General features: G+C 41.3%; 1 protein-coding gene across 1 annotated transcript; it reads right to left on the bottom strand.

Moving 5' to 3' along the window:
• Positions 1-17,468: 17,468 nt before the first annotated feature.
• LOC117079661 (inactive phospholipase C-like protein 2) lies at positions 17,469-18,596 on the bottom strand. Its single transcript, XM_033203745.1, has 2 exons — positions 18,457-18,596; positions 17,469-18,171 (listed from the first exon to the last, which is right to left on the bottom strand). Exon 2 carries the CDS (start codon positions 17,934-17,936, stop codon positions 17,469-17,471), a length of 468 nt encoding a protein of 155 aa, XP_033059636.1. The 5' UTR covers positions 17,937-18,171; positions 18,457-18,596.
• Positions 18,597-18,882: the final 286 nt, after the last annotated feature.

Here is an 18,882-nt window from a genome sequence, read left to right as displayed (position 1 = left end):
ATTCTCCTGCCTCAGCCTCCTGAGTAGCTGGGATTACAGGCATGCATCACCATGCCCAGCTAACTTTTGTATTTTTAATAGAGACAGGGTTTCACCATGTTGGCCAGGCTGGTCTCAAACCCCTGACCTTCAGTGATCCACCCGCCTTGGCATCCCAAAGTGCTGGAATTACAGGCGTGAGCCACCGTGCCTGGCCCCAAAGCATTTTAGAGAGAAAGTTACACTTAAGAGTTAAATCACTTTAATTCAGTTCAGCCCATATTCTTGCTATAGAAATCGTGCACTTGTTTAATTTTAATAGCAGCATGTATCAGAACTGATCATTTCTCTTAGAAAAAGGTAAATGCATGGAAATCATGCGATTGTTTAATAGCAGCCCCTATCAGAACTGATAATTTCTCTTCAAAAAGGTAAATGCACTTCTCCTATGAAAGAAGAGCTTGCTACAATTTCTTAACCTTGCTAATTCCTTAAAAAAATACTCTCTCTTTCATCCAGTCCGATTCAATGGCCACAAAGAAAGGAGAATGGATGGTGGTGTCATTTGCCAAACTAAATAACTTCAGAAAAGGACCAGATAGGAGGAGAGGGCAGGATAAGACAGGGAAGGTTGGATGTGAATATATTGTAGTGAGATGGCTGGGGGCATGCTAGAGGGGATGTTGGGCAGACAGCAGTGTCTGGGCTCAGAGGGCAAATCTGAGCTGGAAACATCAATGTGAGAGTCACCAGTGAATCCATGGGTAACTGCAGCTATGGCTATGGAAGAGCTATCCAGAATAAGGCAAGGAATGAGAGAAGGAGGCCTATTCACTGTGTGGCACGGAGAGCCCTGATGACCTTCACAAGCAGGGCAGAGTGGAGGGGTGAATGGAAGGAAAGCAAACGAAGAAGGAGATCACAGATACTACTCTTCAGATACAGCTGAAAATAGGGAGAAGAGAGTTTAGGAGGTAGCTGAACAGAGAGCTCAGGAGGGTGGAGGGAGGCTACTGCTACCTTTCTTGTTTTTTAGAACCTGAGAATGCTTACAGGCTGATGGGGGAAACCCAGCACAGACAGAGAAGTTAAAGACACAGGAGGGAGAGGATGCGATCCACTGTGCAGGGACAACTGGGAGGAGAGGCAGCTCCCTGCCTGTTAATTAACAGAGGAAGACCAGTGTACAGGTCTCAAGACAAAGGCTAAAGGGCTTCTCTAAGACACAAGTGGTAAGACTATATGCTAAGGATGGTAAGGGAGTGGTGACAGGTTGGACATACATAGATGCCCTTGCCAACGGTTGCCCATTTGTGTGGACACTGCCCAAGTGGAGGATGCAGACTTGGACTATGGAGTGGAGTCTTGCTCTCTGCAAAGTTCCCTGCACAGAGGACAGCCTGGGACCTTGACCTCATCAGCACCAGCTCCCCACTGGGTCACATGGCCCCAGTTTGTGGCCCCCACATTCTGAAGAGTCTTCAGTATCCCAGGAGCAGCCCCTTCCATGTAACTCTTGAAAGCAACAGGTGGCTTCCAGAATGGCCAGGGGAGATACTGTTGCTTTACTGGAACAAACAGGTCTGACTTGCCAAATAAATTTAGTGCATAAATATAATTTTTTGAAACTTCAAGGACAAACAGATGCTCTGCCTTATCAAAATAAGCAGTGGAGCAGTTAATTTTTCTAAGTAACAGTGGGCCAGCAACACATGATCAAGGCGTTAAACTTCAGCTCCTTTCATAGAAGAAAAACAACTCTTTGGTTTCTCAACTAGCAAACAATTTACCACCTCAAACAGTGCCACCCCAAGATTATCTTTTGATGATACTGAGTTTCTATTTTTGAAGTGACAGAGAAATGAATTGCTACCTTCCCAATTTACACATATAAAATTTGAGAAGGTACCCAAGTGGCGTGGAGAGTAACCAGGAGATCTGAGTCCAAAGCCCAACCTTGCCAAAGTCTAGTGTGACCACGTGTATTTTATATGGGCCTCAACTTTTTCACCTGTAAAATAGAGGCCACTAATGATGTCCACTGAACAGGAGCATTGTGAGAGCCCACTGAGTTGATGTTAAAAGTGGCCTGTAGGGATAAAAGAGCTATATAAATATGAGCTGTTATTAGCATACAAATGAACTTTCCCAGACTTTTTTGGTTATGAAGTTTTTTGCATTTTTATAACATCTTGCTTCAGGCGCTTTAAAAACCTTTTAAAACATTAGGATAATAATCCTAATGAAATGAACAAATCAACATATAGCTTTATTTCAATATACTGTAGAAAGAATACAGTGAGATAGAGTTTAACTGATTTTCTTAAAAGTCAAAATACATGCTAGATGTAAAGTTTATATATTCTTTCATCTGAATTTGATATGCTCTATGAAGAAAACAAAGATAATGTGTAATTTTATCAGTTAAAATTTTTATTGTCTTTTTAAGTCTAGTGACAGTAATAAACATACAGAAATAACTGTTTAAATTAATCTTATTGCCCTAACTCCTTGAATTCTTCTCTAAATTTTTACCTCTGTCAAGAAGAAAAAATGAAGGCTATTTTCTTTAGTATCACAGTCGCTGCTACCTCAGTAACAGAATCCTTCAAGACTCTGAGGTTAAGATCTCAACAGTTTTATTCTGGTAGCAACTAAAACAATCATGACCAACCCACCCAAGTTCAGAGTGCTGAAAACTAATATAAATGATGGACTGGGCCTGCAGTTACATGTTTCCATTTAAAAGGGTAATTAAACCAAAGCCAGAGTGAACCAAAATAAAAATAAAAAACTAAAACATGATATTTAAAAAAGCAAAGCAGGGAACATTGAAAACAACATTTCAAATAAGAGATGGGAAAAAGTAAACGTGCCTTCTAAAATAGGATAGAGTTTCTTGTTAGGGTGTTTTGATGGGGGGATATTTTAATGGATTTATAAGTGAATTTTCAGGAACAGCACAGATCTTTCTCACACAAAGATCAAATCAACAGTAAAATAGCAAAAATTGATTCATTCAGAGCAAGAGTTCTTCCCAAGATCCATACAGGTTTTACTTACCATGTCAGTCATGCAAAAAGTACTTGCCCTGGTCCCAAAAAGACATACAAGAAATCAGGCAGACAAGATTTCATACACTTTTTACAGAAAAAAGAGGAGAAATCACAGTCTTCTTGACACATTTAACACTTCAACCAAGCAGAGGTGCAGACCCAAATCAGAACTCATGACTCTCATCTAGCAGCTCTTGGTCTCCATAGGCCAGCTCTCCAACTAGTGTCCAGGTCTCTGGTGTGACCTTCTGCACAAAAATTCAGGGAATTCAGCCTCTGTACCTACTTGATACTCTGTTGCTGTTTTCAAACATGACCCCAATGGTCTGCTCTGTTTAGAAACAGCAGAAAAGCCCAAGGCTGGACTAACAGTCCTCTCTATATAGGAAAGCAGTCCTCTTGTGAAGGTAGATGCTCAACTGTTCCTCTCCCTGTTGAGATGCTCCATCCATATACAGGCTAACCTGTTCGCTGGTGGTGTTTCCACAGTGGCCACAGCTCCATGACATGCCTTGAGGCCAAGCTTCAACTCACCACTGAAGTGAGCTAGCCTCTGAAATCATGGTGCCAAGGGCATCCCCTCGACAGTGACAGATACATAGCCCTCTGCAGCTTAATGTACCTTTCACTTTTTCCTCCGTTCTTCACTCTACCACCTTTAAAGCACAACCTCCTGACAAGCACGCCCCAGCACAGCACTAGTGGTTACTGCCAAGTGGCCTGCCAAGGTATGGGTCTCCGCAACCCCCTCCCCCTCCACCCTCCAACCACTGCCACAGCTGGTTGGGGCCTCTGGCCCCAAGCAATCTCCTCATGTTATCTAGACAATTGTATCATTTTCCATGTGTGACCTGGTGTGGAAAGGTTTTAAGTGCCATTTTGGAACATAACAGATCCTGTGGCCCCTGTTGTTCCCAGGAATGATGGCCCTGAGAGTTGCCAAACTGTATCTGGGGACAGGAGCTTTATCAAGCCCTGTTATTTTGGTGATATCTTCTAAGCCATCCTCCACCTTGTCTTACTTTACTGTCTGGCAAGTAGTAATGATGAGGACAGGTCAGGGCCACTGCCACAGAGGCCACACGTCTCACCAACTTCCCAGTAAGGAGCCCAGCAGAATGCTCGCTAGGTGGCTATGTGCCTGTTTCTCTTGCACTGTTTCACTCTCTTGCTTCCAGACCCCTCTGGGTAGCATTCATACCGGGCAGCTATTCTTTAGGACAAAAGGGCTATTTAACTATTTTAAAATCTTTTTCAACCATACTTTTTTTCCTAACAATGAAGATGGGTAAGAAGATCTGGCTAATTATGCTGTAGGAAAGGAAACTTCTCTGATTCTTCACTTGGTAAATATTACTGAGTACTGAATATTCCAAAAAAAAAAAAAGGGCCGGGCGCGGTGGCTCAAGCCTGTAAGCCCAGCACTTTGGGAGGCCGAGACGGGCGGATCACGAGGTCAGGAGATCAAGACCATCCTGGCTAACATGGTGAAACCCCGTCTCTACTAAAAAATACAAAAAAAAAATTAGCCGGGCGAGGTGGCGGGTGCCTGTAGTCCCAGCTACTCGGGAGGCTGAGGCAGGAAAATGGTGTAAACCCGGGAGGTGGAGCTTGCAATGAGCTGGGATCCGGCCACTGCACTCCAGCCTGGGTGACAGAGCAAGACTCCGTCTCAAAAAATAAAAAATAAAAAAAAAAATTAAAAAAGGTTGTAGATTTTCTCTCCCCAAAGAATGTTAAAGTTCATTTCTACTATGCCTCCCATTTAGAATACGTAAATAAAACTGCCTGTCAAAGGTATATATGTTAACAACTGGGTCACAATCAAGAGCGGGACAGCTGCAGAAAACTTTGCTGCTGCCAAACTGTTGGTGCCTCTCTAGCCTCTAAACAGGAGTCTCCAAGGACTTGGCCTTCCCTGCAAGTCACTACTCTTCCTTGGTGCCTACTCAAGACAAGTGAGGGGCACAAGCTTCTTGGCTAGAAGACTCATCCTTGTGAATGTGGAAGAGAAAAAAAAACCGACCTAAAAAAATAAATGGGAATGATAACCTCTAATAACTTGTGCAGTCCAGTTGAGGAGAAAATGAGCACACACTGTATAACTAAGGTTACAAACAAGTAATGACTGAAATCTTCATGTTACTGCTTTGCAGCCAATAAAATGTGTTTTATAGATGCTTCAGGAGTTCAGTGTTCATTCCTCCTTACCGCAAAGGTCGGCAAGGCAAGAGGAAAATGCTCTAGCATTCAGAAAGTACACGTTCACGCAAAGGTCATGACGTGCCAACCCAGGCTGTCAGCCCACCCTCAGGAGGGGCACTGGAGCATCACCAGACTGGTTCACATCCTCCCCGCATAAATCACCCTTACAAACAGACACTTGTCTGGCAGGTGCCGATTTATAATCTTCTGTGAATAAACAGCGTTTTTACTACACTCTTTTAGCAAAGTGAAACATCCAATCACCTCTCTCTAGAAATAGTGCTCGTGCCTCTGTCAACCTATTCTTTCTAAAGACAATCTCTCCTGGGGAAGCTCCTCCTACATGCTGCAGAATGACATGGGTACACCGATATATTTTCTCTTGTGAGGGATGGACAAGAGCCCAGGGACTCACCAGGAACTACAGGCACTAGGAGCTGCACAGTGATGATTAATCCAGGGGGATTAAGGCTCCAAATAACCAACCCAGGGCTTTTTTTTTTTTTTTTTTTTGTAATTTTAACATAATTTTTACCTTTACCTAGATCAAAAATACATTCATATGACACACAGGGCAGACTGTCATTTTCACATATAAAATCTATTTCTCCAAATTTGACTAAGGAATTGTTCCCCTTCATTGACATTTTATATCCCCTCCAAAAAAGGGCAGCTCAACTCCCTTAAAGAAAAACTCCACTGAGGCAAGTTAAGGTTTAATCCTGCCCCCTACACCCCACCAGCCACATGGTCATCAACTACCATCTGCAGGATTCCGGGAGCTGCTTGTTCTCTCACATCTAAGAGAGCTACACAGGGAAGTCGAGAACTCAATGGATAAGAAAGGTTTCACAGTTGTTGTTAACCCTGGCTATACTTTAAAATCTCCCAGGGCACTTTAGGAAACCCCCAGAGGTTCTGATTCAATTGCAGCCAGGTGGGGTCTTCACATTACTATGTTTTAGAATCCAGGTAATTCCAGTGTCTTGACCCATCTGAAGATTTATTATTTTCCCTTCCTCCTTTCCTACTCAAAAGAATATTTAGATTGGAAAGCATAAGTGTTCAGTAAAGCTAAAACTCTCTGTTGACCAACAACCTGAGATCCTAGGTATGCTATTACTTAGTGGTGATCAAACAACTCTCCATTTTGTCCATATATCTGGATAACTGGTTTTGGTCTGTTAACTGCTTTTGAGACCAAAAAGCTCTATCTAGAAAATTGTTATGTGAAGAGCAGGTGCTCCACAAATGAGTGGTTCTCAAAGTTTTATTATGAGCAGCACATTTTCAAATATTAAAACTTTCGAATGCACCTGAAGCTCAAAACTACACTAAACAAATCATAAAAACTCCAAGCAATCACACCTGCAGTATAAGACGACTGCAGTGACCAACACACTCTTCACTACTGTGCCAACTTTCCACCCAGGCCCAGCTACTTTGGTGATTTCAATATATTCCAAGGAAGATCCAGTCCTGAGGTTCTTCCAGCAAGTTGCCCCTCTCTCCACCCACCCCCTCTCCAGGCCATCAACCAGCGCAGGGCTTTAGCAGGTCTCACCATGTACAAGTGTCTACAGCAGCAGAAACGTTTCACATGCTGATCCACAGACAGCAGAAAGCTGTAAAAGGCACGGCCCTAAATAGTGCAGGAGGAGGAAGTAACCAATTGGTATCTGAGTTTGATTAATGCTCACAATTTAATTGTTTGAATAAACTTAATTTGTTGCAGTATGATAGACTTCCAGAAAAAAATCCTAAGTGTAAAACTTAATGGATTTTTCCAAAGTGAACCTACATTTGGAATCATCAACCAGATGCAGAAACCAAACATCACCGGTACCCAGTAGGTCCCTTGCTTCCCCATTAATTATTATTCCCAGGTGTAACCACTATTATAACTTCTACCACTCCAAATTAGTTCAGCTGCTTTTGAACTTTATTTAAGTATAATCAAAAACATATATTCTTTTGTGGCTGGTTTCTTTCCCTTAACATTATGCTTGGGAGACTCAATCAGTGCACGGGGCAGTCATCTGCTGTTTGTGTTCTTCTTTATTCCTTTTCCTCATAGGATGCCACTGTATGATACGCTATTTTATAAGATACGCATTTGAGTTGTTGCTTCCAATTTGGGACTGTTAGAATTAATGCTGCTTTAAGGACTCTTGGAAATGTCTTTCAATATACATATGGAGTAACTTCTGTTAGGTATATACCTAGCCAGAAAGTGTGGTAAGTACATAAGGACTTTATGTGTATATAACAAAATAGACTCCAAAAACAGACCCACACATAAATGGCCACTTTATCTAGGACCAAGGACCAATGCAGTGCAGTGGGAAAGAGATTCTATTTTCAAATAAATGGTACTGAATTAATTGGATATTTATATGGAAAGAAAATCTTTAACCCTACCTCATACCACACACATAAAATAAAATTCAGATCTAAACATGAAAAATAGAACAATAAGACTCTAGTGGTTAAATAAATGACTATCTTCATAGAATTAGGCTAAGTAAACATTTCTGGAAAAGGACACAAAAATAATAACCATAAAGAAAAATATCGATAAACTGAACTTCTCTAAAATTAAGAATTGTTATTCATTAAAATATACCCTTTAAGACAGTGAAAAGGCAACTCACATACTAGGAGAAGGCATTTTCAACATATCTATACATGTTGAAAATGTCTTTTGCGATATATATATCACAAAACATATATATTATCTGAATAATTATATAAGCATTTAATATAAGTTATTAGCATGGATAGAAATAAAAATTTAAGCAATATGCTTTATTTTCTTCAATAATAAACATTAAACCATATAAACAACTTGAATATACATAGATCACAAAACACACACTCAGAAAATGTAAATTAAGTCCTACACACCATTTTTTAAAAAAATAACAACAATCTGACTTTTTAAATGGGCAAAAGACTTGGAACAGGCATTTTCATAAAAAAGAATATCCAAATGGCCAAGAAACATATAAAAAGGTACTCAACATCATTAGCCATGAGAGAAATTCAGCCAAAAAGCCACAGTAAAGTACCATTACATAACCATCACAAGAGTTACAATCAAAAAGCAAAAAGACAAAGAAACACTGATAATACCAAATATGTGCATTCAGAGCACCTAGCATTCATATAACCTGATAGGTGTGTAAATTGGCTGGACCAGTTAGGAAAATCACTTAATAGTATCTACTAAAGCTGAATATACACATGTCCTATGATACAATAATTCTACTGCTAATAATATTTTTAATGTACAGAAAATTATTTCTGGAAATATACATAAACCAGGGAAAGCTTTGAAAGAGCATACAGATCTCTTTCAACAAATCATCAAATACTCCACAGATGAAGACACTCTCAAAACCAGTATTTCAACAGGAATTCTATAGGCTTCAATATGAAAACATCTGAATAATCATATTGGCATTTAATATAACATATTAGCATGGATTGACAGAAATAAAAATCTAAGCAATATCCTTTATTTTCTTCAATAATAAACATTAAACCATATAAATAACTTGAAAAAATACATTTACTATGCCTACAGAATATCAGAGTTTAGAATAAAAAATAAAAGGCAGCAAGAAACCATATGGAGAGAGTCATATGGCTTGTAATTCTGATGGTAGCTGCAAATGAGGTCACTTAACCCTCTGTGACCACACTAATTGGTCAAAAGCAACAGAGTCTTCATCAGCAATGCTCATAGGAAACAGCCTACCCACTCCTGGGCATTTTCAATTTAAAGTGCATACGCCTGCTACCCATCAGTCCATCAGTCTCTGAGAGAGACACAGGATTTGTGTCAACCTACCACTACATTATTTGGTTTGCTCTTAATCTGTACTATTTATAAACAGTCTTCAGGGTATATGCATACACAAGTATAGCATGTGTACACATGCAGCTATCTATAGCAAAAAAACAAATTCACAAAAAATAGCTGTCTATTTTTTTTTGTCTAGAAGACCACATCTTGTTCTATTAATACTCACATACTGCAGTATTACATAACAAATTTTTCCAATTCTGTTATGCTGATATGCAAATAAATGAATTCAACCATAGCCAGGAGCTAAATGTACTAATCAGTATGGCCTTGTGTATCTCTAACTACAAAAGAATTTTACATGATCTCTTTCCGCTGTGAAAATCTCATGAATCTCCATTATTAATCACTTTAAAACCCAGCTGCTTGGTTTCTGGGATGTTAATATCTGCAATATCCAAATCAGTACATTTAGCACACTCCAAAAATATACTGAGTATTGACTATACAGTAATATGTTGTATCACTGTATTCTAAAATTCTATAAGTAGTTGACAATTCCAAAACAATAATTGGAATAGATACTATAAGAAGCCCACCTAAAAAACAAACTGTTACTAATTGTTACCTGCATTACCTTCCAGGACCCTAAAATGCATAGAACTATAAATCAACTTTTTGTTAAAAAAGAAACAAAAATGGAAACTGACCCTCCTAAAAGAATTTCTAATCCATCAAAGGAGAGTAGAGAGGAAAAGGACAAGGTCTTGGTTTGTGGATCCGACAGAAACTTGAGGTATGATGGGCAGGACTATGGCTATGGCTTCATGTTGGTTAGGTACACACTGGTTTCATCGCAAGATTCGGCCACAAAAAGCCAAACTTTTCTCATTAAATATTAGTTGTCTATTTTAGTACTGGTAGAAACTGCTAAGATCAAGAAGTCAAAATGGCTTGGGCAAGTAGGAGAAGAAAGAAAAAATCAAAGGAATCCAGAGGATGGAGTGGGAGAGGGTGATGGAGCAGTTCAAAACATGGACAGTCAAACCTGGTCTGCAGCTGGCTTTGCCTCTAACCTTGCTTGGAAATCCCCAAACCTTGTAGAATGGTTTCCTTGTCTGTAAGGAGAATGATAATGTCTCCTTGCAGGTTCTGGTGAGACTTGCAAGAGATAATGCATACAAAGCATCTCCCAGCATCTCTTCTTCACCCAATCCTTGCACTGCAACAAAGGGCAGAATTTCTACCATTACATGACAAAACATACTGAGGGATTAGAGATCACACTCCTACAACTCTATCAGTACTCCAGATTCCTTATGTATTTTCTTTCTAATTATAATTTTATAGCACTTCCAATGAATACCATGTGACTAGCCAATATTAATGACAATCAAGTTTAAGTCATTTAGTTCCTCAAAAATAAACAAAAACTGAGCAAAAACTACAGGTATCACTTAAAGAAACCAAATACCAGAAAAGAGATTAAATCCCTTAGCAGACAATAATGCTCTCTTGCCATCTTTTGTAAACTCTGACAGCAGAATATAAATCAAAAGAAAATTTCAAAGGCCTATTCTTGTTTCAGGGCACAAAAGGGAGAGATCATTTATATTAACATCTTACAGAACAGTTACAGAATCAACTAAATTCCTAGATTCAACTTTAAATGAAGGTATTTCCTTTGTTTTCAAAATTATGTACATGAATACACTTCTTCTTTGAAGCACACATCCCATTGACTTTTATATTCTAATCAAAACCAGTTGGAGTTAAGTCTAAGTAACATCTTCGTCCAACTCCTAAGACTCATTCTTGTCCCTTATTTATCCATTCACACATTTATTCAACAAATATATACTTAAACACATACTTTTCACAAGACATTAAACTAGGTGTTTTCATAAATTCAGGATGAATAAGATGTAGTTGCCTAAGAGGCAGAAGGACTGTACAGAGATACAGGGAGAGTGGTGGCTAGAAGGCAGAGAAATAATTCATTCTAACTGGGAAGTGGTTAACTGAGGAAAACCTTAAAGATGACTAACAGAGAAGGAAACCTGAGGAAAGAGAGGCGTCACCATAAAGGCTAAGTTTAGGCACAGAGGGGAACCTCATGGCGCTCCAGCATAGGTTGTAAGGCAGTTTGTGAAAAGATTACAAGTATGACCATATTATTTATCGCCCAAGATGAGATGTCTTTGAGAGTTAAAGGAGGCACTATTAATAATCTTGTCACAGCAAAAGATGTAAATCTGGATTGTCCTGGGCAAAGCAAGACAGTTGGTGCTTGGCACAATGAAACTGTATGTTCAATACCCTCTGATTTCATAGTTGGGGCTATTTACATGTGTGCGCAGCTGTACTGAGGTATCAGATTTAGAAAGGCACCAAAACAATTCTTGAGAGCATCTATGGAACATGTCTGAGAAATTTCCCTAGGCACATTCTGCATATTTCAAAAGACAAAACTTCCAAAACAAGCATGGCCATGTTAGTCTGCTCATCTCTCTAAAGGAGTCTGCTCATCTCAGGATAACTCTAAATAACAGAAAAAATCAGAAAAACACACTAATGCTTATTAAGTGTCACACACTGCTCACATATCATCTTTTTTAATCTTCACAACAATACTGTAAGAGGAGATTTTATTCTACCTGTTTTAGAGATGGAGTAACTAGACATACAGACTTCAGTATCTTGCCCAAGGCCATAAAGAAAGAAACCGGGGAAGCCAGGATCTAATCCAAGCCCCTAACTACAGACTTTCTATTGTTCCCACCACTATTCTGCCTCCTGAATAATCCAGATATGCAACACATGGCCTGGGGGCAGCCCTCGACCCCAGGATGCAGCCCAGCTGAGATTACTAGCTAAAACACATTTTACCTAATTACCCCAGTAATGGACCAAGTGCTAGTGGTAAGAGGGCCTAAAACCCGCCCTGGTTTGCCATTCTGGAATGGGTGGGTACAAGTGTCCTGCCAGAAGTCTGGACCATTCACGTAATTGTTGCTGAAGCTCAATGCAATGAGTTATACACTTTGGGCACCCTAAAGCTACGGAATTATTCTGATACAAAGAATAGTGGCTGGCTCTAGTGGCTCTGACTTCAGTTTGAGTCACAAATGATACTCATGCTAAGCACAACCCTCTCGATTTACCATTCTTACCAGTAGAAAAAAGCTGGGCAGGCAGTTTATAAACATAACAGTCGCAGATCCTGTGGACCACTGGTAAAAATATTTGAATCCCACCAATACAGAACAGAAAAGAAGTTAAACTAATCCTGAAGTCTGGTAGATAAGTAAATAACTGGCATCCAAAACTTAGTATTAAGAAGGAAGAAAGCATCTATTCTTGAACACCTAAGTATAAAGTATGAAGAAAAACTATAAATGTTCATACTTCATTTATATCTGCATTTAGGCTGTAAATAATGTTGCCCTATTTTGTTGAATATTGAAGCCTGGGTAACTTAAGCATTAAAAAAGAAAGTAAGTGACATACTAGTTTAGGCTCCTTGCAGAGCACAAAGAACTATAAAAGGAAGTGAACAGATTCTGGGATAGAGCATTCTAAGAAAATAACTTAAGTGGCCGAAATCAGCAATTAACAAAACAAACAATTTCCTGTTAGTTGCCTATTTGGATTTGGTGAAAAACAATGCAAATTAAATACAACCATTTGGGGGAGGCTGGAAAATGGAGAAGGAGGAAAGCCATAGGGAGCAAGTAGATTTTAGGGTATGAAAATTAACATACTGTGCTTTTGAAAACCTAAACTGAATTGTGACAGAAGCTCTTTGAGCAGGCTAAAACAAGCAACTATGCTTTGGTCTTTCAACAGTTATCTTGTGTGGTCTAAAATGTATTAGCACAAAGTAAACTAGGGAGTTGCTGATTGGCCATTAGATGTTTCTGACCTATATGATCCAGGCTCCCTATCTATCCAGACAAATTCACTTTGCTATCCAGCTACTGCCTGTTTAATTATTTATGATGTGCCCACAGGTTTGCTGGGCATGTGGTATCTTTGTTTCCCCCCATTCAAAAAAAAAATGTGTAAAGTCAAATGCATATATTATTTTTAAGATCCAATTAAAAAATGGTTACTGAGTGTTTGTTATCTGTGAAGAACTGGTAAATACAGCCCAACTTCTGTCTGCAAGGAGCCTAGTTTATTTAAACCATGGGCCAAGACACATATAAAACTTTTATTTCATTTAAATGTATATAAGAGATGTGAAAAGGCTGCTTGTTGTCCATGTTGGAGAGCTCAGTGTCAAGACATAGGTAAACATATTAGTATAAAGATAGTAAAAGTGTTTCTCCTACGCAACAAGATACCATGATAATGGCAATAATCACATTAAGAAAAATAAGGGCTGCCACCTTGGGCAAGGTCAGACCGTTGGTCCCTGTGAAGCTGCAAGCCCTGGTCAAGCAGCCACAACAGGTGACTAAACAGCTGCCTGGCTATATTATCTGCCAACTTCTTCCACCAGCAGAAACAGAGATTCTTTTCCTTCTTCCAATATCTCCTACATTTAAAGAGGACAATCAAATCTAATGTCCCAAGTCACTGACGCTGCCTTGACTACACAGAAAATTCAAACTGCCACTGCAATGTGAGGAAGCAATGGAGTACAGCCATACCTAAGCAGGATACAACAAGTAGCTCCAGCACCTGGGGCACGGGGTTAACCTCTCTGAACTCTGATTTCCTCCTGTCTCTGTGGTTAGCACAGCACCAAGTCAGAGAATTACGGTAAGCACTTTTCACATGTTTTGTATGTAGCGAGTGTTTAACAAATGTTGGCTACTGTTATTGCTTCTAAATACCAAAATAATGCAATGGCTGAATTTCCTACTGATTAAAAAAGAACCAAAGATCAATGGTTGCCATTGTCTGGGGATGAGGACCACAAAGAGACCTGGAGGAGATTTCTGAGGTGATGTTAGTGCCCTATATCTTCATGATGGTGGTGATTATATGACTGAATGTATTGGTCAAAGTTCACAGAACTGGACACAAACCAGTGTGAATTTTACTGTATGTAAATCATACCTCATTTTTTAAAGTATCAACCAAAGTATTTAACTAGTTCTGACTAAAATAAATCATCCACAGCAATAGACATTTTAACTTCATTTCTTTCTAAACTTAAACAGAAATCTAAGGCCTAAAATGCTACTTTATATTTTTAGACCAAGCTCTTGAATTCAAGGATTGAGCTATTTGCAAATAATGGATGCCATCCGAACAATTAACCAAATTAACTGTTTCAAAATAAAGCATAGATTATATTGAATAGAGTGATGAAATAAATTATGGAAAGAGAAAATGAAAGTGATGTTTTCATTTACTAGATTACTTAAGATGACAAACATAATGGCTTCTTCTCTAAAATCCAGTAATGGGCCTTTGTAAATAATCTCAAAAGTCTACCGTTATTTTCAATAAGCTAAAGAAAAGTAGAAAAGTCTGGTGATGATTTCCATGATTTATTTATCATCTCAGGTATTTGTAAAAGGTTCTATAACACTGCTCACTCTGAATTTTAATCAACACTGTTAACATAACCAAGGAGCTCTTTTAGTATAGATCTGTGCATCTATTTTGGCAGAAAATATGGTTTTACAACAATTTCTTACTCAACACCACATTTACAAAACAGATGCAGTACCAAATCAATTATTTTAAAGGAGGAATAAGATTTGGGTCAGCCTACAGTGTATTTCTGCATATGCCCTGCACTTTAGCAACAGTCCCCTTTCTTTGCACACCTTATATCACATATAGGCCATTATTTCTCCCTCTGATTTAAGGATCTCCATCAAAGAGGGCTGTCAAGACTGTAATGAGGATGGAAGCTAGGAGAGAAGCACAGTTCAGAAGCCCAACATTTCAACTAATACCACCCCATCTATACTGGCCTTAGGTCCCCAGGTAGCAGTCACTCCCTGCTATTCCCTCCAGTCCCCAATTACCACCTTGCTTACTAATCTACTCCTGCCTCTACTCAGAGACCACCTGACTGCATTCATCCCTTATATTAAAAAAAAAAGAAGGAAACCATGGAAAGATGTCACTACCGCTTTTTCACGTGGGCTTTAGCTTTTTATTCTCTTTTTTTAAAAAAAACAAAAGTGAAACGTAATTTCTGCCATTCACATGACAAAACTATCTGTGCAGTTTTCATTGTTTTATGAAATTTGATGTTAAAGACTTTGTTTTCTATTAGGATACTGTCCTGATGCTGGCAGTTATCTTCAGAAAATACCACAATACAGTCCAAAAATCTTGATGCTCCAAAGCACCAATTCAAGGCGAAATATACCAAGTAGTTACCTATTTAAATATAGCATCCTCTCTTTCCTATAACCAGTCTTGATCAACTTTCAACACTACTTCCATAATTTTCAAAAGTTTAAGAAAATGCAAAGTGAAAATAGAGGCAAGAAAAAGGAGTATGTCAAGCCTTCTTTGGAGGTACAATACAATGAACAAACTATGACACTGGTAAATCCAAAAACAATTATTTTATAAATTAACAGAACTCAGAGAAAATATGTACTTTCTCCATTCATTCAATAAGCAATTTACTGAGCTGCTACTACGTTCCTGGCACTTTGTATCTAGGGGTACACTGGTGAATAAGAAGCCAAATGCCTTCTTTACAAAGAAGAAAAATGACAAAATATTTTCGAAAGTTTCAGAATTCAACATAAGTATCAATATCATTTCTAAAATCAGTGATTTTTGAACAATTAATCATTTCCCCCATGTGCTTCTAGAGCCTTCAATGAAGAAATGATTATCTACTGACAAGTTCCCGATTCCATATATCAGAAATACTAACAAATCATCCTTCTTGCTTATCGCCCATTAATGTAAAATTAAAACAAACGTTTTTCTAATTCAGTAAGTTACACTATGAATCTCACTAATAAAGTTTGATTTTTTTTAATGCAAAAAGTTCTCAAAACAATTAAAAGAAAAGGGTTAAAATTAGATAGGCTGGTATCTTCTCTGGAATTTTCACCTCAAATTTTACTAACACCAAAATGCAAAATCACCACAAATATTTTATGACAAATAAAAACAGAAATGTCACATAACTCTGTCAATAGGATTAACATGCACAGTTGAAAGCAACTTCCATGGAAACATAAGCCACAGAGTAAAAGAAAACGTAAGTCACTAAAAGCTATGTATGCAGCAAAAAAACACTTTACTTTCCTTAGTTTATCTCTAGTGTGTGCTGCAGGTAGTTAATACACTTGATCTCCAAGCCCTTCAAATTGTGTCCTTGCCCAGACATAAACTGTGCAAACAGATGACAAAGCGAAATGCAGTTTCACAACTGCCTCTTACATAGAGTAGCAAGATGGTATATTTCACTAGATGACTGCATAAGTTGATAACACCATCAGACATTTTCACAGTACTTGGACGATTTCTGTAGGTCCAATAAAATTTCAGATACTACCACCGCCAACTCTCTTCACTGTGGCACGTTCTGCCCTCTCTCCCACCAGTTATCAGCCACAGGAAGGGTGGGTGCAGCCTGTCAATTTGCTTTGCTGCTCCCTGTTCTGATAACTCGTTGATTTTCAGAAAGCAATGTTTCCATTTGCTCCAAACTTGAGAATGAGTTGGTCTTGCCTAAGGCTCTGCTCTTCTTAGCTCATCAACTTTTTGTTTTTTTTGCACTTCACGTCACAAGAAATATTTTTACATAGCGGACCAAAATGTAACATTAGAATGAAACCAACACAAACTCGGGAGTTCCTAATATTACTTCTTGAGTTTAACATGCTCAAAACAATCGCTGGCTTTCTTCCGCTAACACTGTGCAAGCAAAACCAAGCAAACTGCCCAAAAGAACTTCCACAGAACTCGAGGCCTGCCTACTGCAGCAAGGAAAAAGATTAAATCATGTGGAACTGTAATCTCTCAGAGCTTTCGAGCCTAAGAAAGCGGAAATCTGCATTTATGTTCAGAAATCGTCTATTTTTCTTTGTGACAGTGACCGGAGATTGGGAGATTTTGCACCCTCGAAGTGTAAACATTTGTAAGAGGCAACTAACTATATACAGATCAGAAGAAACCTATTAAACAATCTCTGTTCACCTTCTGTTCGCCGCCTGGGATTTTTAAGAAAATGTTCTCACATTTCACATAATCCCTATCTAAGATACCATAGAAATCTTACAGGGAGTCTGTTAACCAGACTAGGCTACACCTAAGAGTATGCCCTACCCAGGCAGGTACAAAGACCCTAATGCCAGACCAATCCTGGAAGAGGTGACAGCCCCAAGTTCAATTGAGGATGTCTGAGCACAGCTCCCCCTGCACATTAGGGATCACCTCTCCATTCTTTCCACATATCATTTGCATCCAATCCCTGCTCAATCACCCCAAGCAAGCACCCATGCTCCAGTAGTTCCTGTTAGCAGTGGGCTTCCTCCTTCCACCACCACTCCCCCAGGGGGGAAAACAGACCCCAAGGACGGCTGACGGTGGGCGATGAGCGCCCTTCTCCCACCTACCTTGATGATGCTGCTCCGGCGGGGCAGGCCGCCCGGCTTGCTCTCCCGGGGGACGGGACAGACAACCGCGCTGGGGGTCGGGGCGAGCGCAACGCCGCGGGGTCCCCTGGCAGGGCTGGCCCGGGCTTCGTCGCCGGACACGCCGAGGCTGCAGTCTCCGTTGGAAACCCCGCCGCTGTCATAGCGCGCCCGCCCGTGGCCGAGGCGACCTCCCCCGCCACCGCCTTCCCCTACTCCGGCTTTCAGGGCGCCCTTGGCGCCGAGGGCCGGGCCCGGGGAGGTGGGCAGGGCCCCGCCGGCGGCGCCCCCCCGGCCGCACTCCGCCATGGGCGCCCCGCGACCCGCCTGCACAAAGCCGCGTCCTCGCGTCCCCGCGTCCCCGCCGCCGCCTCGGGCCGCCGCGCGCGGCCCCTCCTCCTCTCCTCCTCCCGCCGCCGCCGCCTCGGCCGCTTCTTCCGCTTTTTTTTTTTTTTTTTTTTTTTTTAATTTAGATGTGATGTTTGTTTCGAGCTCTCGCCTTGCGCACGGTTAAAGTCGCGGCGGCAGAATTATCGGAAGATTCCTGCAGGGGAGAGAAGAGAGAGACGAGTCAGCTCGGGCGCCGGCGGAGCCCCGGCTCCCGGCACCTGGGGAAGGAAAACACGCCCCAACACACGCGCCTCTGCGGGCGCCAAAAATAACCCGCGCGGGCTGGGCGCCCACCCCGGGGCAACCCGCGCCCACCTCAGGGGCCCCAGGCACCCAGCTCGAAGTAACGGGGCGCCCACGTCAGGGGCTCGGGGCGCGCTCCCCCGGGGCTCAGAGCAACTGGGGTCTGAGCACCCGCCACGCAGAAAAAGGCGCCCACCTCCGGCGAAGGACGAGGGGAAGTAGCTGCCGCCCCGACGCTCTCTGGACACGCGGAGGCGGCTCCCGAGGGTCTCCCGGCCCCGGGCCGGCGGGGGGCGACGCGCGGGTCTCTCCGGACTCTAACGCCCCAGAGGCCGCCGCGTGCCGAGCTCTGTCACGTCCCTCAGAGCCCCGGTTGAGGCCCGCGGCGCCGAGAGGAAGCGCACGGTGGACAGGGGCGGCCGGGTGTGACAATCGCCGTGCGGCCCCAGGGCAGCTCCCGGAGGGGGCAGCCCAGACCCACCCCACCCGCCGGCTGCTGTCTCCTCCTGAGCTAGGCGCTGCCCCCTACAGGCCGCGTGGTCCCTCCTAGGTCTCCCCTTGACCCACCGCGAGCCGCCCAGCTCCCGCTGGAGATTGCCGCCGTCGCGGCTGCTGTCACCGA

The sequence above is a fragment of the Trachypithecus francoisi genome, unplaced genomic scaffold (assembly GCF_009764315.1).
Source record: "Trachypithecus francoisi isolate TF-2019V2 unplaced genomic scaffold, Tfra_2.0 Contig00224, whole genome shotgun sequence".
NCBI classification, from domain to species: Eukaryota; Metazoa; Chordata; class Mammalia; order Primates; family Cercopithecidae; genus Trachypithecus; species Trachypithecus francoisi.
This window is presented reverse-complemented; position numbering and strand designations above follow the sequence as displayed.